Here is a 24,921-nt window from a genome sequence, read left to right on the forward strand (position 1 = left end):
GATTACAGTTAAGTTTAGGAAGAGGAGTGGACTGGACTAAAGCAGTGATTATCGAAGTCATGAACAGTGATTGAATTCTGAAACTATTTTGAAGATAGAACCAACAGGACTGGCTGATGGATTGGATATAAGGCCTAAGGAAAACAAGAGTCAGGAATGACCCTGAGGTTTTCAAACCTACCATCCAGTAGAAAGAGAACCTATAGTGATGCAGGAACGAGACGGGACAATTGCAGGCAGAAGGGGTTGGGATCAAGCACACAAGTGGACTGCTGGGGAGAGCAAAATGTACTGATACAGATGTAGGTAGATGGGTTGGTAGATTTGGTGGTAAGAGGTTTTCAGAGATCATGAAGTGAAAATCCGGTGGCAGAGGAGGAGTTGGAGGCTTGAGAAAGGAGTGTGGTGAAGTAGTAGAGTGGAAGGGTGAATGGACTAGTGCCTCCCTGTGCATCAGAGCCACTCAGGACACTTGTTAAAACACTAGTTGCCTCGCCCCAAAACTTACTGATTCAGTACATCTGGGAGGCACCCAAGAGTTTGCAGTTTAATAAGTTCCTAGGTGATGCCAATGCTGCTGGTCTGGAGACCAGACTCAGGAACCACTGGGCTGGGGAAATGGGTTAGAATGGAGGGCTGGGGCATCACTAAAGGCCTCCTTGTACCTGGCAGTAATTCATGTGAATTTTGTCAATATGGTCGTGTGCCTTTTTTCCAGCCCTGATCAGCTGCTCAAGAGCTGGCAGCAGTAGGTAGATAATTGGACTTAACAAAGTGAAAAATTGGTATCACCAGGATGTTTGGGAGGCATTACCTCTATGTGATGTCTTTGTATTCTGAAAATGCTAGTTGAACATCCTTTATTTTAAATAGAAAGGATAAGAGAATCTGAGACTGAGAAAGAGGAAAATGGAAGTTTGCAGATGAAGCTTACTGTTGTAGGACTTAGAAGTAAAATGGAGTAATATCCATCTCTGGTCTTATATGGCAAGGAGAAACATATACCCCTTTCCCTAAAATACCTGTTTCTGTGGTCTACTAAAGAGCAAAATTCTGAAATATACTTTGAAAAACTGAAACTCAGTTCTTTTATATTTTATAAGATTATATCACAAACTGAATTTTAAGAGGGCTATGTTGTTCTTTGAAAATGTTTATACCCTCCTACAAAAATATAAGTGGTTAAGTGCAGAGCTTCACACACACAAATGTTATCAGCACATGCAGTAAAGAGAATATCGGCTGTTAGAGTAAGGGCCACAGCTCATTAATCAGAACAGAAAGAGAAGAACTGACTTCCATAAAAAGGAACAGTGTTAATTGAAATAGAGTATGTAAAGCAGCAATTTAAATATACTATGGTATATCTACATATTAAGCAGCATTATATTTTTAAGTGTAACTGATAGTTTTCTTTTTGTTAACAAACAAAACAGATTTTGCTGGAGCCAGGTGTGATCCAGGATGTGCTAGCAGCGGGCAGTCACCTACAGCTGTTGGAGCTTCTCAATTTATGCTCCCACTATCTCATCCAGGTATGTGAGCTTGCATCCTGCTCATACACCCTTCACATTCCTTTCCCCGCAGTCATAAGCTGGCCCCCACCAACTGGAGCTGAATGACAGGTAAAGTGGGGGTGGGGTGTGGGCTGTGGTAGTAGAGTTTCTCCAGAACACAAGCTGAGAAGTTCCTAGGAGGGCGGCTGCAGCTCTTGCGTCCAATCACGGAAGCGGGAGTCTTCCTCCACTGTCCTGCCCACCTTAGGTCCCCACGACCCTTCAGCAGCCGATTAACTCAGTGACCACGCACAGGTTTCCCTGCAGGGGCCGGAGGAGGTGTCGCTGGAAGGAGTTCTAATCCGAAGCAATATTGTCTGGTTATGGAAATAATCACAAATGCAAGAAAAGTCTAATAGTCATTGAAGATTTCAGTAACAGTATCTAGTAAATCACAAAGTCCTATGTAATTAATTACCATGTGAATTTCCCAGGCAGTAAATGCTGGAGAAGGGATGAGTGATGTGCGTATTCCTCCCCCGATTTGCTGGTCAGGAAAGGCCCCATGAGAAGGAGGGAGAGAAAACTCCCAAACACCAAGCACTGACTGTGTGTTCACAGTTGTTTCACATTCAGTCCTCACAATAACTTTGCCCGTTTTTATAGATTTAAAAAATCGGAGACTCAAAATATATCCAACTTGTCTGACTGAGGCAATGTGGCTGGTAGGACGTTCTGATTCCAAAGACCGTTTCTTGGTTGGAATGAAGACTTCTTGTTAGGGAGGAGTCTATGGGGCATCTTAGGCAGACAGCATGGCTATGAGGCTCTTGGACTTTATAGAGTGTTACTAACTAATTTCCAATTTTAGGATCCTCCCACTTCCCCCACTGGTGTCACCTTCACTTGCATTTATTATAGCATTAAAAAATTAATTTGAAGAAATAATAAATTCATCACACAATTTAATTCCACTATCTTTGTGCATATGACATGATATTAGTGGGCAGAAAAGTTTTGTTTTCCTGCCCAATTACTTTATTTTCCTTTTAAATCACTTTCTGTAATTTTAAATATATACTTTTATCATTGACTTCTGTCACCTCTTAGGTAGTTTACAAAGCTCTTTCTCATCTAGCATCTTATTTAATCGTCCCAGCAACCCTGGAAAATAGGAACCAGCACTTCCCAGGGACACAGTGTGAGGAAGGTCAGCCATGTTCACCTGAGGAAAATTCAAATACAGTACATGGAATTCTTATGATTATTTCAGCACATTTAATCTAACAGTAAATGGTTAATGATTTTTTTACCGTATTTTCCTTTCTTTTCCTCTCAATATTGTTAGGTGGTATGGGAAAGCTATTTTTAATCCCTTTCTGCCTGTGGCAAATGGGAATCATGTAGAAAGGTTATAAGACTTCAAAAGTGTGTGTTTGACTTGTGAAATTGAAATTACTCTTATTTGACATTTCTACATCAAATATTGCAACTTGCGCTTTACGCGTCATCACCTGATTCACTTTCTCCATGGCAGATAGTAATCAGTGATGCATGTTGACACAGTTTGGTTAGAGCGTTAGTTATCATGATGTACATTATAAACAGTGTGTATATGCAGGGGTGTGTGGGTATACCTAAGCCTATAATTTTCTGTAAGTGAGAATTCCAGATGAACATTAAAGGTCCGTGGATATTTTCCCCTATCCCATCAGATGGGTGATTTGTTGAGATACTAAGTGACTTGGATACTTTGGAATTTAACTTCTGCATTTCATTACTGTGCTGAGGTAAAAAATGTAGCATGGATACATGCTTGTGGACAGTTATTATTCAGGCTTCTTGAATAGTGGTTGAAATTTTCACTGTTTTTTCACAAATGTTTTCATTTTGTCATGTAACTTTACTTTTTCTTTTTATCTGTGATTATTGCAAGATGTCAAACTTGTAGAAGGAAATTTTGACTATATGAGTACCAAAATCATGTCGATGTAGAAACCTTCCTTATTTCAGCCTTTAAAAAATATATACCCTGCTTCTCTCTTAGGATTATAAAAATCACAGACTGGGTCAATTCAATCTACTTTTATATTTTGATATAGTCTCCATAGCTATATCTATTTGCTGTGTTTCAGTAATATTGTTCAACTGATTTTTAATTTAATGTGGGACTATTTCATTGAGTATATAAAAATAATATTTTGTTAATGTGAAAAATTCCCAGTGCTTAAAATGTACCCAGGAATTGTGCCCCTTCAATCAATGCTGATACATTCTCCATCTTTGTGTGGTACTTTGTCAACTAGGAGGTTTTGAAACCACTCTCTTCACTGAGATGTCTGGTATTGTTCTGTTGTTCTTAAAATGCCATTCTTTCTTTGGTTTCTATGCCAGAAGAGTGAAGGGCAGACTGGCTCAAATATACTGTTGCCCTCCAGTGCTCATTACAAAGCAGCTCCAAGGGAAACCTTTGGTGGAAGCTCCCTGAGCCTCACCATCCTGCAGTTCCTCTGAACATGTAAATGGTGCTGCTGCCCTCCTGAAAAGGAAAGGGATGCCTGGCACTGTGTGGGCTCCTTTCTCTTTCATTTCCTCTGGCAGGCTGCTGAGAGAAGGAACCCCAAATTGCAGGAGCAGTGCTCCTCTGTGTCAATGAGGACAGCTATTTAATTAGCCCCCTAATTAGCCTTCTCACAGGTTCTCAAAGTACGTGTGTGGGAAAAAGGAAAGCTGGGCCATGAATTTGATGCTAATTGATGGGGGGGTGCCTTTCTTTAGGCTCCCATTAATCTTGTCTATAGGTTACAGTACCCTCCTGAGCAGTCTGCTTGTTTCTAGCCTCAATCTGTGGTAACCCATGGTCCCCAGAGCATCACTATCTTTCCCAAGAAAGGGAACCACATATACTGAGGGCCTATCCATGCTGAGTGTTTTGCAGGGACTCCCATTTCCACTGTTAAGTCACCCCTTAACACTGGTGGGTGTTGTTTTCTTTTTACAGATGGAGAAACTTAAATTCAGAACTAGGATGTTGATCTGGCTTGAAAACTTTCATTAGCTACCCTGATCATCATTCAGGTGCATTATTTCTCCCACAAAAGTCTTTAGCCTCATCTTGAAGGCCAGGCCTGTTCCTCCCTGGCTTCATCTCCAGGCATTGTGCCTTTCCTAGCCTGCTTTGTTCTGGGCCCTAAGGCAGAGTTTTCATATTGGGAATTGCCATTAGGGGAGAAGATTCATTGGTAGAGATCCTCAGTGGCAGGCAGAGCCTGTCAGTCCCCTTTAGATTGTACCAAGGGGTAGGAGTGGGCAAAGCTTCATATAGACACACACACACACACACACACACACATACACACACCATCACCTCTGCTGATGCACAATGCCATAAGATCAGGAATATTGGCAACTGAATTTTGTGTTACATCTCCTGCAAGTGATGCATCAGAAGCTTTGATGAAGATTTCTCTTTTTTGTCGTTAGCTTTCCAAAAAAGAAAAAAAAGAGTTTATACATTTTGCATCACCTTTCCCAAGCATATTATATTGTTTTATTAAAAACCATTCTTTATGTTCACCAAGTATCATTGTCTTTTTAATAATATGCAATTTAAATGTACTGATAAACAGAACCATCACGTAGACTTTTCAAATAAAACCACCAAAGTACTGAATACGCAACTCCCTTTTTGATAGGAATATAGGTCTAATATCTATTGCTAGACAGCAGGTGGCAGTGTGAATCCACCAGAATTCAGTAGTTAATTTAAAGCAAAAATCAGAAAAAAATGAAAAGAAAAATTATTTATTTTGCTACATATTAGTCTTCTGACCTAATCAGTAAAAAAGTCATTATTCACACCACACTTGGCAATATGCATTGTAATTTTTAACAAATAATAGGAAACTGTTAATGTGTTCACAGGAAATACAGTTTTGTCTTGGGCTGCTGTGGTCATTTATCAGCACACTTTGTGAAATCACTCATTTGTTCTAATTTGAATGTAAATGACTCTAAGGTTTTACAAATAAGGTGACAGACTCACATAAATGTAATTGCAGGGTTCATCTCCCTCTTTTTATATATCACTCATTAGGTTATGAATTAAATACATCGTATTAAACCAGGGGCATGTCCAATGATGATATTGTAATGGCAAATTACTCTATGCTATTAGAGGTGTATTTTTTATTCACGGACATTAATTTGTCATTAAGCGGCATTAGTTTAGCACTTTTATGTGAAAGACGTGACCTGCAAGGGGAGGCGTGCTGCTGGGATGTGAGAGGCTGGGACGCAAGGGCTATAGGTAGAGCATTTTATCATTGTAAGGGAAACAGAGAGGGGGGTCTGTTGCATTTGTTTTGTTTTCTGTTTTTACAGCATGAAAGATCATTTCCCCAGATTGAAGGCGTTGTTCTGTTTACAGCGTGCCCATGTGGATCATCTAGTAAAGCAAAGCCCAAATTCTTACTATTCTTCACTCAGAAGCCAAGGAGGAACATAAAGGGAACAGGAGGGAGAAAGGGTCCTGCCCTAAATCTCCTTCTCTGTAGCTGATGTTTACTCAGCATCCATTGTCTCCGTTAAATTTTACACTAAGTGGGCTACAGTGAGAATTAGTTATTTTCTCTCTTCAGTTAAGGTACAAAGGTTTAAAAAATGCTATTCTCTCATGGGGGAGTTAAGGAGAATTCTGGGTGATTTTGTTCCTTTTTTTTTTTTGTACCAATGGCAATTTCAATAAGAAACTGTGTTTCCACTTTGAATTCTGAGAAGCACTAGATTCTTGAAATACCTACATCAGGGCTGAAGGTATCTGAGTACTGTTTTTGCATCATTCTGCACATGGTTTAATGTAGTTGGAAAATGTCTCACCACCTCCAGTTACACTGTGGGGCTTTTGAGCAGAGGGATCACACCTTATACTGATTTTATGCCTTATACCCTCCGTCCCTTCACATCGTGGGAGTTCATTATGTACTGAGGGATTGAAAGGTGCCTCCATTCAGTAATTTTTCTCTGCTTTTTTAATATTAAAATTTATGTTATAGTAGGAAAAATATACTACCAGCCTTTCATTAGATTTGCCCACCGAATACATTTTTTTGTTAAAAATACTTTCTTCGGGGATTAAATTTGACACTGAGGAGCTCACATATTTTACAGTATTATAATAGATTATCAGTTTTAATTAAGTAATACTACAATGACTTATAGGAGGTTATCTCTTCTAAACAATGTATCATTATAATTTTAATTATTAAATTAAGAGTATCACCCAAATACATAATATATAGTGGGTGTTCTGAAGACAATAACTTCTCAAGATTGAGGAGAAGTTATAACTCATGTTCATTTTTCTTCAACATCTGAACCATTTTTTCCCACATAAAGAAGACAAATGATTGTACCAACATATATATTTAATATACTCATAATCAAATGCACTGAGTGCTGTTCCATAGTTCACTAGAGCTGAGGCTTTTGTGTTTGGAGAAAGTTAAAGTACAGAGTTTGGAAAGCATATTACAAGTGGTTTAATCTTTTGGATTATTTTTAATCAGCGAAAATGATCAAAAAGGGTGGAAATGTATCAGACCTATTAAATCATAGCCAACTAGTAATTATTTGTTCTAATCAAGAGTATTTGCTATCTGGCATGGGTAATCCAGAATATCATATTTGCCAAATAACATTCATATTTGGCTTTGAAATGCATCATAAGATCTGCAGTAGCCATTTTAGGGTCCCAATTAATTTTTTTCATATGCTATTATGTTGGCTTTTATTCCCTAAGCCCACACTAAAGGATGTCAGGAAGCGACAGCCCAGAGGCACACTGGCTGGCCAGGGAAGTCATTTCAGCATTTTAATCTGTTATATGGATAATGTAGGATTGACTGTATCTTCTTTGTTTGTGAGGTTTTTAAAGAGGAGAAAGATTCTCCTGAAAGAATATCTCTTGAAAGAGTTCACTAATAATATTAGTCATTTCAAACCTAAGCTAACTGTTGTCAGCTGGTTATTTTAAAATCACTTTCAGTGTGCATTTTTCTTCTTAAAAATCAAGTGTTTCCAGTATTTTATTCATGCTGGAGTTCAGAATCAATAATCAAAACCAGCAAACATCAATCTCACTGAGTTCCATTATTAATACTTGGAAATTTGTGGGGGGTGTGTAAAAGAAGATCTGTGTTTCATTTGAGATATTTATTCTCCCACCCACCCATCTGTAAATATTTCTAGTCATGGTGAAATGTCTCTCCTCTTTCCTGAAGCTAAACCACCTTTCTGCTCCTTATTCCATCAGTTACACCTTGTGTTTCCTCTGGTTTTGATTTCTCCTACTTTATTGGCACTTTTCTTTCAGTTTATAAATAGGATCAATAAGGTGGGAGACACTCTTCTTCATCTCTCATTACTGCAGCTGCTCCTTGCCCTCGCTACCCAACTGTACCCAGTGTCTGCACTCTTTACCTCCTGTTCATTCTTCAGGCCCATTGAACTCAGTCTTCTGCCTTCATTACTCCTCAAAAGTTCTTCCAACAAAGGTCACCAAAGCCTCCTTATTGTCTGATGCAGCAGGCCTTTGTGGTATCCGAAAGTGACTCCTCTACAGCATTTAGACACCAGGAGCTGCATTCTTTCCTGCACCTCTCTTTCTTGGGGCTCTCTCCTATTCTCTTCCTACTCATTTTCAGTACCTTTACAAGTGTTCTTCCATTAGCTCCTTGACTGTCCCTCAAAGCATGGGAGCTCTGCATGGGCACCGTTCCCTTCTGCTCACTGTCACTCTCTTTCATGCATCTGTGGAGGGTTACTGACTCCAGCCCTCTCTCCTGAGCTCCAGCCCTGTATGTTCAGCCAGCATTTCACTTGATATCCCACATGCTGGCCAAATTCACCTTTGCCCAGTCTCACACACCTGATCCTCCTCATCCTCCCTGTCTTTGTTAAGGGACCATCATCTTTTTAGTCACTCAAACCTTGGCATAGTCTTACACTCTGCCAAGACCTCATGAATTCCACTAAATAGTGTTGGTTTAGGCATTTAAATCATTCTCAAATATGCTGCCTTCTCTTTCTCCTCATTGTCATTGACATCATTCGGGTCGGGACTATTTTTCCTGGACTGCCCTGCAATAACTCAGCTGGGCTCCCTGCCTGTAGTCTAATGCTAATCAATACTGTACAATCTAAGTTATTTGTCTGGTCCACAAAACAATTTCTTTCCCTAAAACCCAAGCTAGCTTTCCATCTTTTGATTGCAGAACCATGTCCTTTCGATTTCTTGTCTCTATAATGTACCCTATTCTGACTGTATGCCATGGAGAGCTTGTCTTAGCTCCAAGCCAGCTGCCTAGTCTACACTTTCGCTTGGATATTTCTCAGGCACATGACCTTTCTGAGTGTGAACCCAAGCCAGAAAACCAGGAGTCATCCTAGAATCGCCCATCTCCTTGAGCCCCACATACACTGACAGAGAGACCTTTCAGCCTTACCCCCTTAACTTGTTAAATCTCTCTCGTTGTCTCTCTTTCCACTACTACTGTCTTCATTCAGATCCACATTACTTATTTTCTGGACTAAAGAAACTTCTTGCTAACTGATCAACCTGCTTTCCCTCTTGCCCCATTCTAGTACAGAATTCCAAAATTCTGTTTGATAGATTTTGAAAAGTTTTTTTTAATCCATGAAAAATTCTGTTTGATTTTTTTTAAAAATCACAACCTGATCATGTCGTATTCTTGCTTAAAATTATTCATTATGATGAATGTGGTTCACATAGTCTTCAGGATGAGGTTCACTCCTTTTAGTTTGGTACACAGGGCCTGTCTTTATTATGAAACATGCTATCTCTTTAGCTTTTCTTTTTTTGACAATTTACTACCCATGTGCAATGCCTGTTCCACAGTCATTATGAACTTTGTGCATTTCCCTGTACCTAATCCTCTTCATATGAAGCCTCCTTTTCTGTGAATTATTTTTCCCTCAGTTTGTCACCTTCTGAATTCCTATTTAACTTTCACGTACTTGGCTCACATTGTCTCCTCTTCCAGAGTTGCCTGATCAATCTACTCAGTTGGAATTATATCTTCCTCCTCTTCTTTAATTATGGGCAATCTTCTGGGAGGCCATATTGTTTGTGTTAATTTACTTATCTGTCTCTCCAAGACATAAGTTTATGTCCCAAAGTTGTGTGACGTCGGACAAGTTACTTAACCTCTTTGCCCCCCAACTCCTCATCTGTGAAATACAGATACGGTATCCTATATACAGTCTACCTTTTAGGGATGTTGAAGGATTCAATGAGATAGTGCATGCAAAGTATCTTACAAACATCGTATCCTACATCGGTGAGTGCTCTATAAACCAGAGCTGATATAATGTGGTGCTTCACCTGTGAATTCCTTTATTAATTCCACAGTTATCCTCCTACCCAATCCCCTCACTGCTGTCTTCCCTCATTTCTGGAAATGTCAGCAACTTTGCTGCCTACTTCAAATTGACAACCTATTGGACAAATCTGTTCCTGAAATTTTGGGGAATAATCACCATTCTGTAAAAGATATTCTTCCTCTTAGCCACTTCTCTTTGATTTTGCTGAAATGCATACATTGTTTTTTAGAAGTCACAAATAATTAAATGAACCGTCACTTTCTCTCTGCCTCTGAAATTTGAAAACATCATACTGAAATTGTACTTTAGTAAATAATAAAATAATGCTTTGACAAAAGCAACACAATACATGGTATTGACACTTCGTAGACAGAAAATTTTGTTTTATTGTTTCCCCTGCCCTTTCTATAATTAAAACATCTTTCTCCATCCTGGTATGCAGAATCCAAGAAACAATTGGAAAAGTCTTTCATCTCTAGTTCTAGTGCATGGTAGGTACTTAGAAACACCTATTGTCTGATTGGATTCCTTCTGCATGTACCATAAGAGCTCCCTATGATAGAAACTTTGATTATAAAGTTGCATGATATCCTGTGCTTCCTGACTAGGGGACATAAAAACTGTGTATTTATTTAAAAGAAAAAAAGTCTGAATTATTCCTTACTGGGAGAATGCTATCCATGTGTCTCACTTCCCTCCAGCTGTCTTTCTTTCCTCTGGCTTTCCTTCCAGATGAAGGAAAGGAGTATGAAGGGTTGGAGACTTCTCCTCCACCCCTTTCTCACTGTCTATCCACAGGTATCTTTTACAACAGGCTACGAACCTTTTTCCTGCTGCACCTCAAGGGGCATGTGCTACAGGTGCTAGGAAGTGGCTGCTTGTCTGTGTCATGGACTTGGCTCCAGATACCCTGGCCTCAGTCCCACACATTCAGTATAACGTTTGCCTACTTCAGAGGCACAGTTGAAGGGCTCGGGTCACACAGCTTGTTTGCTGCAACAATGTATTTATGAAGGATAGAGTCATTCCTGTCTTCACTGAAATGCATACTCCAGATTAATGATTCCTAAACTTGATTATGCAAGGAATCATCTGAATGGATGACTAAAACAGACTGCTTGGGCCCCACTCCAGAGTTCCTGATTCAGGAGGTCTGGGGAGGGCCTAAGAACCTGTATTCTAACAAGTTTTGAGGGATGCTGATGTCTGAACTAGGGAGCACAGTTTGAGAACTCCCGCTCAGATTCTGTTGCCACACTGCTTTTTATCAAGTACCTAACTGTTAAATCACTGATATTCAGATTTTGAAAGTGTATTTGTCACATTTAGATAAATTTGAATTGCTCCTAGTAACATAAAGATATTGATGCCATGTATGCTTCATAGCATCCAAAAGATAAACAGCGAAAATAATGCAAATCTGAAACAAACAAACAAAAAAACCTTCCAGGTCTCACTCTTATTCGTAATAATGATTAAGACAGTCTGTAGGTAAGTGAGGGATTTAAAAAAAAAAAACTACTTTATTAAGTTATGATTGACTACTGAGGGATGATTTAAAGTCTGCAGTACTGGGCTAATTTTCAGCAATCTGACTTTGTGTACTAGAGCAAGCAGGGAAATAGATGATAATGACTTCTATACTATTCTTTTAGACATTTTTAAACTGATTTTGCCTATTCTGGTTCAAAAAGTCTAGTTATTGAAATTTTAGTTTTAAAACCCTAGTTGCTCAGATAAACTATTTTCAATTAAAAGAAAAAAATATATATATATATTAATTTCCCGTATATATTCCATATTCATTGGCAATCTCCTTACTTGCTGAGTCAGGTTTAGTGAACTTTGAAACAGCATTTTGCAGTACATAGTGACTGGGGCCAGAATTATTAGTTATTGTTGATGGCTATATTTCACTTCCTCCCTACTAGATTTCCAGCTTACTAGAGAATTTCCCAAGGAACAATATAAAATTATTCATGAGCCTTGGGTATTATGCATACAATTGATTATGAAAATGTACTAGTAACCTAATTGTAGAATTCCTCTGTTATACAGCACAAATATATTTAAATAGGCCTTGCAAGACTCCAAAAATTAGAGCATGCTGGAGTTTTCCTTGTACTTCTGAATTGCTGCTAATACTTTGTTTTCATTTAATCAAATTGTATCATATACATATTCATATCAATATATTAATATATCATTACATACAGTTGTCCATACATATTTACATATTTATATACAAAATATACCTATATCTCTCTATATGTTTATACATATAAAAATATCAGAGTTTGATTATTTTATCATATTACAAGTTATCTGGCCTGCATTGTCAATGAATTGCTCATTTTTTCTTCTATAACAATTAGACTTCATCCTATCAACTCTATGACAGTGTTGAGAAAATTCACAGAGCCCTTCACATGCACAATAAACGTGAAAACTTTTTTCCCATATAACTGATCCCAAGACTATTAAAAGGTTTGGATTTTGTTTATTGGTTTGTTTCAACCTGTTCCAAAGGCCAGATCTTCACTGCACATCCACACCAGCCCCCTTTATGTTGCTTTCTCTACTCCTGGAGTACCAGCCTTTCCTGCAGCACCAGGTTAGGTAGTCACATAATACCTTGATTTATAACTAGCTTGTAATCAAAATAGGAAACAGGTGGAATCACAACTGAGTATGGTGCCTTGGATATTAATGGCTTGGCTCAGCAGTGGAATTTCTAAAGCCATATACACTTTTTTGTCTTAATTATGCATTCATTAAAAGCTTTTATACCCAACAGAATAAAGTAAATATTTTTTGATCTCCATAGTGTGCTCCCAGACTGTAGATTTGCACAGCAGGGTCTTGATAATCTGAATAAATTGTATTTCCCCAAGGAGTTTATCTTTCAAATAAGGTCATAAAGAATGCAGCTCCCCCATCCGTAGATTTCTCCATGTGCCTTTTCTTCTATGAGTAATATAGAGCTTGGGAACCAGAGTATATTATAGTAATACATACTTGCTTATGGTCCAGTATAATGTCTCTATGTGTTCTCCCTGCTTATCTCCAGTGAAGTATTTTTTAAGTACAAAAGAAATGAATGATTTTACGTGACAGCTATGGTTTTTGCTGACACTCATAGAAAAACAATGTCCATAATAGACATTCAGTGTTTTCTTCCCTTTACCCGCTCAGTGAGTATGGACTATACAAAGCTATAGTTTAAGTACTGTTAACAGCATTTGTAAAAGGGAATAATGATAGCTACTGTATGTGGAGCATCTACTATGTAGAAGGTACTTTACCTGCACTTTTGAGAATCCTTATCACAGATCTGGAATGCAGTGTCACTTTTCGCAATTTTTAGATGAGAAAATTAGACTTGAAAAGATTAACCACTTACTGAGGCCATCCAGATGGGTCGCACCAAATCATGTGTTTTTCCTACAGCTCTGAACTAAAGACGCCACCGGTGCCTTGTTCCCACAGCTTATCACCCAGTGAAGGAGACAGGGAAACTGTGAAATTAGGAACCTAAATAAATATGCACAATTAGGTGTACAATATTTTAGGTGTACAATATTTTAGGTGTACAATATTTCTAAATCATGAAGAGTAAGATGGCAACGCACCTCATGGTGCATACGTATGCTAAAAGTAGCACACAATTCTGAAAAGTTCAGGAAATAGCTTTTTCCCATCTTTTTAAGTTGCCATATTTATCTCCAGTGTAGCTAACATTTCTAGGCAACTACCTTTATTTATTTAAATATTAAATATATGTATTAATATTTAACAAATTATTTACATTGTAAAATGTTTAAGTATTTTTAGAGGAGCAGGAAAATCTATGTTTTTACCATAAACTAAGAAATGAAAGCAGTAAAAGTTGAAATTTCAAAGATGTGGTATTTTTTCTTGCCTACCCGCTGTATATCAATCAAAACTTGCTAGGTAGCTACTTTCCGAAGATAGAGGAAGATCTAAAGAACTAAAGATACTATCTGCACCTTTACGCACAGCTGGGGAGAGAAGAGTCAAACAAATGATACAAATAGCAAGTGCAATTAAAAGTCAGAGTAGGGAAAGTCCTCCAAGCTGGAGTGGCCTGCCTTTCCCTGGAGAAGGAATCTGATCTGGGTTGTCCCGCAGAAGGGAAGGGCATTTACATTACAGAACTTCCCCTTTCTCACAAGCTTTTTAAAGTCTACTGAAGCAAACGATGTCTTATTTAAATCTTTCACAAATAATAATCATTTGTGACAAAAGAGTCTCAAAGTTCTGCTTATGGTATAAAGGAAAATTAATGAGAATTCATTTGATAATGTCTGATTTTTTTTTGGCAGACAGTTTGCACATTTATCTTTTTCTGATCATCACTAAAAACCAATAGAAGTAAGCTTCTTTTTCAACATTCTGGGGAAAGGGGGGAAAATCTAACATATAGAAAACAAGGAGACCCAAGATTCACTGTGGAAGTCAGGCCTCATGTATCTGGCACCACAAGTGGGCATTCCATTTTATTTCCCAATTGTATGAAAAACCCGACACCTAGTTAGCATCACAAGGGAATTTCTGAAGCTCAGATTAAGTACTTAAGAACACTTTTCTCAGTTAATTGTGGGAGAGCTGTTTATTTTGCCCAACTGTCAAGTTATATCTGTAACCAAGCTATTATTTCCTCTTTCCATGTAAAGTCGTAGATGTGCCTCACAACTGTTTGCTTTTTTTCATCCTTGATCCAGCAAATACTTCTCTGTTGCAGTCTGGGAGAAAGATATTATGATTGGCATTGTGCAGAATACAAAAAGCATATGATGCAAAACCTACTTTTTACTAGTTTACTAGGTACATTTTTAATGGTTTGAAGATAAGCTACATGCATGGATAGCTTAGTGACAAGCTTATTGTGTATGTGATAGGAGACTTGAAGTGGGAGGCATTAGAATTCATTCAGTGATAAAGAGCCTTATACTTACCGCATCCTACTTGCTACTTGGTCCTTATAAGCAGCTGATACAATTTTTAAATTTCGCTTTGACTTAACATTGTTAAAAATCAAACCATACTGATTTTTATGTAGAGTGGTTTCTCAGGCTGTTTGGAATAGATTTGGGAGTGGTTTTCAAAAGAGAATTTCTTGACTTACAGAGCCAAGGATGGCCTTTCATTTAGAGGAATTTTCAAATTGTGATATAAAATCAGCATTTTATATAAGAACTTCATGTATGCTACTACATCATGGGCATAGAAACCACTGTCTCCTGCCTGTCTTTATCTGTAGTAAAGTATCGACATGGGGTAATTTAGGTGACATTTCAAAGGAGAGTTGTCTAAGTGAAGTGCATCGATAATTGGAAATGAAAGATTATAATTACATTGATGAAACAAAGCATTGTTAAAATAGCCACATCTGTTGAGTGTTATTACCTGGAAAAATCTGTAATCCTATTCAATTTGGACATCTTAGAGGGGGAAAACTTGGGAAATCAAAATGAAATTACTCTTGTTTTTTTTTTTTTTTGAGACAGAGTCTCGCTCTGTCGCCCGGGCTGGAGTGCAGTGGCGCAATCTTGGCTCACTGCAAGCTCCGCCTCCCGGGTTCACGCCATTCTCCTGCCTCAGCCTCCGAGTAACTGGGACCACAGGCGCCTGCCACCGCGCCCGGCTAATTTTTTGTATTTTTTAGTAGAGACGGGGTTTCACCGTGGTCTCGATCTCCTGACCTCGTGATCCGCCCGCCTCGGCCTCCCAAAGTGCTGGGATTACAAGCGTGAGCCACCGCGCCCGGCCTCTTGTTTTAACCTTGAGAGGAGTTTATTATCTTTAACCCAAGTCATAGTTTTCTACAGTGATAGTACATGATGCTTATTTTTCTTTCACACGTCAGTGGCATTTTAAGAACTAGATGAGACAACAAGAGAAATAGGTGTTTTTAAGGCTTTGTTTTGAAGAGTGCCTCATCTAGTTTTAAGAATGTCAAAACACCTATTATTAAGATGACTGCATCCACCGTAGACTATCTCCATTATCTACCCCACAAACAGATGTCATATAATTATGCATAATGTGTATAATTTCTGTGCCAGAGGCATGATTAAAGTGCAGTGTGGATGGGCAAGGAGTTATTGACAAGCCAGGGAGCCACGGCAGTAGCCAAAACTAAGACTACGTTTCAGAAATTCAGATGATTGAGTCCCAGCTTGTATCATCATTGACACACAAGACACAACTCTTGAGCGTGACATCCCTAAGCCAGGCTGTGGGTTATGTGTGGTAAATATGCAGACTCTAGGTATAAGGCTACATGTTTTTCTCTCATTCAAGAAGGTATAGTAGAATACAAGTGAGTCTGGGTGGCATTATTTCATAGGCTTAAATCTACTCTAAATTATAAACAAAATACTTCTTGTATGAACTTTGGTCATTTATTAGTAGTACCTGCATAATTGAGATATTGAGAGACACCGCAAAGGCCATGGCCACTCTGCTGCAGATGAGACCCGCCAGGGGACATCATCAAGGCCAAGACTCCTCCTTCTCTTGCTGCCTACACTGGTTTGGGAAGGGTGGGCTGAAAGGCCACAGGATCAACACTGTCCTCAAACTGCCCTCCTTCCTCCCACTCATGTCCTAACTGTTTGAATAATTGCCTTGCGAATGTAATTACACTTGAATATAAACCAAAATAAAACAATATTTGCCTTTCCCATATTTTTACCCCTACCATATTTGGTAGTTAATCTGGGGAATAACCATTGAAGGAACCAGTTAGGGAAAGAGGCCACACAGAAAGACTGAGTTTGGGGAATATATAAAGTTTAAAAATTATTGAACTTGAAAAACTGGTGTTTATTCCATAGCTAGTGTGGTATTGAGGACACATTTTATGGCTCTTCTTCTGTTATTTAACTTGTCATTCACACTATGGGAAACAAACAGAAGGAAAAAGAGAAGCCAAATAGCCCTAAACCAAAAGAAAATAAATACTATTTAAAAATATTCCCCAAAGAATGACAATGTATGCACCATAATTCTGAATAGAAACTAAATTTCAAGTGAGAAGCAGTGTGACAGAAATGAAACCTTTTTAGAAAAAAAAAAAAAGAGAAAGATTTTCTTTTACTCGAGAGAGTTTCTTGTTACTGAGCTGTAATTTCCATTCAAAACCACTGCCGCTACCTGGGTACTTGCATTTTTAAGTCACAGAATGTAGGAGAACTGAGACAATCTCGTAATTAGGAAAAAGTATCATTTGAAAAGATATTAAAATCTTTTGATCTTAGTAGCCAATTGATAGAGGAAATAATTCTCTGTTGGACTGAAAAAGAAATTTGGGGTGGATTGATTTTTTTGTCACAGAAGAATGATTATATTATACTTGTTCAGTAACACTTTCAACTCTAGTCATTATTACCAATTTTCCCACGCAGAAAACAGAATGACCACTTGCTTTGCCTTTGTGTGTATGTGTCAGAAGGCCAGAAAGAGAAAGGGACAATCAGGAAGTCCTGTGAGTTATGAAAAATGGCCTGATTTGGACAAGGTTCAGAATTGGATAGGCATATTGGAAAGACATGGGCTATTCTGTTTTTGCCTAATTATAAGTAAACAGAAAAAGCTCATGGGCATTCTTTCATTAAACACACATGTATTAAGCATCTGCTCCCTACTGGATACCAGGGACACAAAAGGCATGAAACACAATCTTTGCTTCCAAGAAGCTTAGATTTGGTAGAGGGAGATAGATCTGCAGTCAAAGGGTGCTTGCAGTGACAAGTGATGTGCTAGACATACTTGCAGAGGGCAGAATAGAAATACACAGGAAGAGGTGGTCAATTTGACCTGATCCAGGGAAGTTGAAAAGATGATATGGTTTCTTCATTCAGCAAGTGCAGCTTGAATGTACCTGGCATTGTTCTAGGCTCTGGGGATACAGTGGTGAACAAACCAGCAGCTCCTTCCTCCCATGGAGCTTACTGGGGGATCAGGGGAGGAGACAAACACATTATAAACAAGTAGGCAAATAAATGCTGAAGATAATTATAGGTGGTGACAAGCTCTAAAACAAATAAGATGGAGAAATGTGACTGAGGGTGACATGGAGAGGAAGGGAGATGTGCTATATAGGATATGCAGATGAAACAAGGGAAACACAATTCCCACCCTATAGGAATTTTGCTCATGCTGCTTCTTTGGCTTGGAGCATCTCCCTGAAATCCCACCACCATCCTGTTTTAAAATGTAGGTTTTATTATTATGGAGTTATGGTGAGGCCAACAGATCAGGAGGCAATTGCCATTGAGAACATGATTTGTTTCTGCTCCAGTAAGAGGGCACAGACCACACCTCCAGGACTGCATAGGGAAGCCCTAGGGTTGGTGAGGAGGTAGAAGGAGTGAGGGGGGAAAGGTGGACCAGAGCCTTTATAGTGGTATCTGCAGGAAGGAAGTGGGCAAAGCAGGGTTGGCAGGCTTATGATTGGCTAGTTTGAAAGTTTCCGTGGGTTCTAGAGTGTAGGGGCTGGCTCTGGTTGTCTGGTACTTGGCCCTGGGATGATGGGACAGAGGACTATTGCCTCCTGTAGTGTAGAAGCCACATACAGGAGGTGATCTAGAGTATGGGTTCTGGATTGGTTAGTTTGCATATGAAAGCCGTTTGCTCTCTCAAAGAATTGGCTAGCCCTGGGAGGGGCAGTCTCTTCCCAGTCAGTGAGACTCCAGATGTCAGAACATGGAGAATACAGAAATAAAATGTTGTTAATATACATCCCCATCCCAAGTGAACAAAGGGTGCTCTTCCTTCAACTCTCAGCGTCAAACGGCTTCTCAGGGAAGCCTTTACTAACTTTCCACTCCAAGTCAACTCCAAGTTAGTCCTTTATTAACTCCAAGTCAATCCCTGTTATGGACACTCATAGTCCTATATTCTACTCTTTGTAGCTTTTACCTCAGTTATAGTTTTTCATGTAATTGTAAGGTTTTTTGATTTATGGCCTTCTCTTCCAATAGACTATATATCCCAAAAGGCCTAGGGCTTGCCTTTTTTTTGCTTATCTGTGTTGCCAATTCCTGCTGTAGTCCTGGCACATGGTGTGAATGTGTAGGTTGTTGTCATGGCTAGAGCCAAGCCAGGGTGGACAGGGTTGCTGCACCATAGGATGTGAAGATCGCAGAGTCCAGGTCATGGAAGGCTATACAGTGTTACTGAGTTTGGACTTTTTCCCAAAAGCAAACAACTTATCAGTGGGTTTTAAAGAGACGATAAATATGGTCAGATTCTTGTGAAAAGAGAGGATTGAGAGTTTGCTGCTGGAGGCAGGAATGGTAATTTAGGACACCATTGCAAGAAGTCCAGACAGGGGATGATAAGGAACAGAACAAGAAATACTAAAGAGGAAAAAGAGACAGGACTGGCGATTGACTAGATATAAGGGAGGAATATGGGCCAGCTTTTGGGTTCTTGATGTGGGTGTCTGGATGTGACTGTTATCTAAGAGAGGAGATACAGCAGTAGATGCAGGCTATCATAACATAAGCTCAGTTTAGGCCGGGAGCGGTGGCTCACGCCTGTAATCACAGCACTTTGGGAGGCCGAGGCTAGCGGATCACGAGGTGAGGAAATCAAGACCATCCTGGCTAACACAGTGAAACCCCGTCTCCACTAAATATACAAAAAGTTAGCCGGGCATGGTGGCGGGCGCCTGTAGTCCCAGCTACTCGGGAGGCTGAAGCAGGAGAATGGCGTGAACGCGGGAGGCAGAGCTTGCAGTGAGCTGAGATAGCACCACTGCACTCCAGCCTTGGGCGACAGAGCGAGATTCCATCTCAAAAAAAAAAAAAAGCTCGGTTTGGACATGACGAGTTTATGACTGTGGAATATCCAAGAGACAGCATCTTCTTATAGGCAGTTGGGAAAATGAATTCAGAGCTTAGGAGAAAGATGTGGGTCAGTCATATAGATGTGGAAGGCATTAACTTGCAATTAGTTTTTATCTTAATTCTATGGTTTTTATTTTGGCCACCCCCTCTTTCCCTGAGTTAATGGTGTGCCTTATTCAAGACTTGAATATTTAAAGAGAACACATGCTTCATTTTGACCTCCTTGCATCAGTGATTAATCATGGTTTATGGATCCCAAACAACAATGCTCAAATATACTTTATTGTTCTTGCTCTCCCCTGCAACCTACTGTGTACTTTCCACGTGCCAAACTTTTATGGTAAGTGCTTTTCATACGTTATCTTTATGCCAACCCTGTGAGCTTGTTGAGCTCTTACATTTGTAGTTGGGGAAGGCTGGACGCCGTGGCTCACGCCTGTAATCCTAGCACTTTGGGAGGCTGAAGTGGGCGGATCATGAGGTCAGGAGTTCAAGACCAGCCTGACCAATTTGGTGAAACCCCATCTCTACTAAAAATCCAAAAATTAGCTGGGTGCGATGGCACGCGCCTGTGGTCCCAGCTGCTCGGGAGGCTGAGGCAGGAGAATCACTTGAACTTGGGAAGCAGAGGTTGCAGTGAGCTGAGATCGCACCACTGCATTCCAGCCTGGGCGACAGAGCAAGACTCCGTCTCAAAAAAAAAAAAAATTTGTACTTGGGGAATAACAGAGATTCAGTGACTGACCCGAGGCCCCAGCCAATGGTGTGTCAAGCTGGATTTGAGCCGAGTCTGCCTGCCTCCACCGCCCTTGCTCTTCTCTGCCTGCCTTGGTTGCCTCCAGGTGCCTGTAGTGGCTGATGGTTTGTTTGGTCCTGAATGCAACTATTCTCTTTTTTCAACATATAAAAGACTTATTTTTTAAAAGTCTAGAAGTATATATACAAAAACATTAATAGTCATTATCTCTGCATGGTGAAATTATGAACGATTTTTGTTTTCCATACTTTGTATTTCCTGAATTTTATGAAATGAGCATTTATTACTTTTTATAACTAGAAATGGCACTCTTTCTATAACAGCAGTAATTTTTGTTTCCCATCCACGTACTATTGTTGGGCATTTAATGAAGTTTATTGCTTCCCACCTTCCCCCATCACGTTAATGGAAAGTTTAAAAGCAGCATTATTGGTGCTTATTTTGCTTACACATGGTTTAACCAAAAGGACACGAAGCAATGGTTTTGCTTAAGGCTCACAGAGTCCATCTGCCCCAAAAGGAGGACTGTGTGCTATGTTGTCATTGCCTTGGGGTGAGTTGTCTTTTTCCTTCAGCTCCCCACTTTATACAGTTATCTACTGAGGTGCAAACTATGCACCTCAGTAACGAGTTCTTAATACTCTTAGGTAACTAGAAAGGGGGAAAGTATGTTGAAAATTACTTGGATTTATAGAGTGAAATGGCTATCTGATAGCATTCTGCATTCCTCAAGTTATTGGAAAACTATTGCTCATAATTACATTAATAATTGTAAGTTAAAAGTGAGGGGAAAGTAGGAAACAGCCCACTCTCATTCTACTTGACATATGTACATTTTCTTTCAACAACTGTACTGTATCTCTGATTTTTGCGGGGGTATCATTATACAAATGTACAGTGGAAGCTGTGGCTCTCTGGAGGCATAATTATAGAGCCCTGGCTATGAGCTTGAGACTGCAGGTAAAATCCTCCCATATTTGAAGCATTGCTGCAGAAACTCTTCAAAAAGGTGGGAAAAATGGAATGTTTGAGGCTGAGAAAAAAAACAAAGAACAATTACAAATCATCCATCTTGGGTGGATTCAATATAGAATTATTCAAACAGGAGTCTTTTCTGTGAGATTTCCTCATTTCCTGAGACCTTGTATATAAAACTCTGGATTTTAGTTAAGACAGGATGGGTTGTTTTGACTTAAAGACCTACTTAGTTTGAAGTTTTGGAAAAAGAGCGGAGTCAGTCTGTCTTCATATAGTTTATGTCATCTAATCGTGAATCTCCATTTACCTGCCCTTATGTTATCTTTAGTAGAGAAAAAGCTGTAAAATATGGTAAGGGTAGAAAAATCAATTGCCCTCATTAGTAAAATGTCTCTAGAATGTTGCAAAGTAACATTTCAGCCCCTGAAACAAGAGACCCCTTTCACTCCTTTTATTAAGATGTCTTTAAATATAAGGGTTTTAAGAGGAGTAAAATGAGGAAAAATTATGAATTCTAGAATAGCTGTTCTCTACACAGAGCCTTATAATTGTGATTTCTTTTGTTTTTATACTAGCCCTCCCATTTCTCCCACCACTGTGATGAAAACCTTAATGAGTCAATCTGAATTTCTTGTCTGCTCTTTCTCGGATTTATTTCTAAGAGATCTTTTTTCATTTTTATTTTTTTGGCACCCAGGAATTAAATAGCTTTAATTACTTGGATCTATACAGACTTGCTGACCTCTTTAACCTCACTTTGTTGGAGAAGGCAGTGATCGATTTCTTAGTGAAACATCTCTCTGAACTCCTGAAGAGCCGCCCAGAAGATGTTCTAACGCTTCCCTATTGCCTGCTTCAGGAGGTGCTGAAGAGCGACCGCCTGACCTCCCTGAGTGAAGAGCAGATCTGGCAGGTAAGGGCGCTGTGCACAGTCATCTTTTGGCACTGAAAAAGCATGCCGTGATTGGAAGTTAAAGGACTGAGGAACAATTACCACTATTTTAGCAGCTTTGGTCCTCATGGAGTTGTTTTAGAAGTCATGCTTCCTTGATGGACAAGTGATTGGAGAACACTGGCCCTTGAGGCTCAGAGCCCTCAGCAGACTCTGCAGCTTAACTCAGGGAATTGCAGGGGCAATCCATGAGACCCTCACTGTGGCTTCCCAGAACCTAACGTGGTCACATCTGAGTCAAGGGATTTTTTTTTCCTGATAAACATTGTTTCTTAAACAAAATATGACCAAAAAATGGATTGTAAAGTGACATATATGCATATTTAGGACCAGTAGAATCAGAGTAAATTTGGGCCTTTGCTGTAAACAATTCAGAAACATTTCTTTGTTGCAATAGAGAGCAGCTTGGATCTCGAATGAAATGAAGCTCTTCTTGCATGGCAGTGGAAAAATCTCCATCCTTAGTTTATTCTGCATTCATTGCTATTTTCCTAAGCCCTGCCTTTTCGCCTGACATAGCATTCTTTTCACATTGTGTCGCTCCTTTGTCTAGAGGACAGGAGGATGTTTTGTGGTTTGAAGTTGATTATTCAATTTAAATCCTCTTCTGCTCATCCCCAGTGACTATTCCTTGAACAATCAACTTGGTGTCTTTGGGGAATAGTCAGAGAGCCTATCTTCCTCCTCCCTATTACAGCCTGTCTATCTCACTCTCTGAAGCACTGGCTAGCCATTTTGTTACTTGTAGGGTGCCATGCCTCCAAGATTTCACGATCATTTGAAAAATAATTATATACAGACTACCAGGGAAAATTTAAAGTCTTCTGTTAGCTGATTAAACAGTGAATCCCTGGTATCTTATCAAGTAATATTTAGAGAGTATTTTAATTCTGGCCAAAATAGTCATATAGGTAGCTGTTAATTATTCAGTAGCTAACTCTACTGACTATTTTCCTGATGCCTTTCTGCCTTATTTCATTATTTGTGTTACTTTAATCAATAACTTCCCTCTTCATTATTGCTTCCACCAGAGGGAATTAAAGAGCTGCAGCATCCTGAAGGCCTTCTGGGTCCCAGGCTCTTTGCAAACTTATTGACAGCAGGCCTGAAAGAATGGCTATTATCACTGCATGTACCAGATGAACAAAATGAGGCTTCTGTGCCTTACTCAGAGTGACAGAGCAGAGCCAGCCTTCAAATTTAGGTCTGCTAACACCTGCCCCCACGTCTTCAATATTCCACACTGTCTTGATAAAGAAAATATAAGGACCAAAAAAACACTAAAGAATAAATTTTTGTGGCTCCTTGGGTATTTCTGGTAATGTTTGTTCAGGCAGAGGTTGAACAGGTTGACAAGGATCTGTTTTTGGTAGAAATTTCCATTATCTCTGGCTCTCTCTTATAAACACAAATCAACAGAATTTACTTTGGTCAATTCAAAATGGGAAGTAGCCAAATTTTCTTCACTTCCCAAGGGAAAAAGAAAGATTTGGAATGAATCCTGCATTTAATTTTTTCTAACTGAATTGACATCTGAGGCTAACCATCCCTGTGGCTTCTATCTCTTTTTGTGGCGCAGTTGAAGGCACTGCCAGAGATCGACGTGGTAATGTGCAGATGGCTGAGTGTCAAGAAAATTCCATACTGTCCACTTAAGAGTTATCATAATTGCCTCTCTAAAGGTTACTAATATTATAATGTAGAATTTTAAAAGCTGGTTTCTGCTGCAGGCAATAATTTTTTTAATACCTGGTCCTCAAGAAAGAATTAAAAGACTCACATAAATATTATCAATTTAGGCATTCAGCGGGCAATAAGAAACTGTTTTTGCTTTATCTTAGTAAATAAGTATTTCCCTCATATTCAACCCCATAGAGAAAAATCAAATCAGACCAGCTATTTTGCCTCAAGTATAGTTAAGTTCATCATTTTTGCTGAGGTTATACTAGTAATGCAATATACCATGGAAGAATCTAATATTCAGCCCAGGGTAGAGATTGGGTATGCCAGAGGATTAGTGTCAGGGTGCTTTATAGAAGTGAAACTTGATGGACAGGCTGGAGACAGATCTACAGAATCTCATTAAATTGCTGAATTGTTCATTATGGAACATTCTCACTGTAATAAAGTGCTCATTGACTTTGACAAATCCCTATCCCATGTCTTAAAGAAGAAGTGTGAAGCAAAGAGTGTTGGAGAGGAGAAAGGAAATTGGCACAAGGTAGGACAGGTAATAGAAAACTGGATGGAGGGGGGCATGCTATTTGATTAATATGTGCAACCAGTAACTTAGGTGAGAGCATGGTAAACATGCACCTAAGGTGAGAGCCACACTTACGCAGGTGGCTCTTCTACTATGTACTGATAATGTAATCTCGGACCATCCTATTTTTGGTGAAAGGTCTAATTTTCATTATTCACCAGATTTCATGCAGTCTGGCTCTGAAGATCTAT

General features: G+C 39.3%; 1 protein-coding gene across 20 annotated transcripts in view; it reads left to right on the plus strand.

Annotated features, from left to right (window-relative positions):
- The window catches only part of KLHL32 (kelch like family member 32), a 223,233-nt gene that overhangs the window by 139,810 nt on the left and 58,502 nt on the right, over window positions 1-24,921 (plus strand). For 10 of the 20 annotated variants that reach the window (XR_008653491.2, XM_063619709.1, XM_055259475.2 and 7 more), the window contains 2 exons: window positions 1,437-1,535; window positions 22,213-22,428. Coding sequence is in view for 17 of the 20 variants with exons in the window: in XM_063619709.1 (XP_063475779.1) it covers window positions 1,437-1,535; window positions 22,213-22,428 (315 nt within the window). In the remaining 3 variants the exon portion in view is untranslated. Of the gene's footprint in view, window positions 1-1,436; window positions 1,536-22,212; window positions 22,429-24,921 lie in introns of those variants that run through there. The other 10 variants (XM_055259445.2, XM_063619696.1, XM_055259430.2 and 7 more) reach the window with 5 other exon arrangements.

This window comes from Symphalangus syndactylus, chromosome 2 (genome assembly GCF_028878055.3).
Source record: "Symphalangus syndactylus isolate Jambi chromosome 2, NHGRI_mSymSyn1-v2.1_pri, whole genome shotgun sequence".
Classification (NCBI taxonomy): Eukaryota; Metazoa; Chordata; class Mammalia; order Primates; family Hylobatidae; genus Symphalangus; species Symphalangus syndactylus.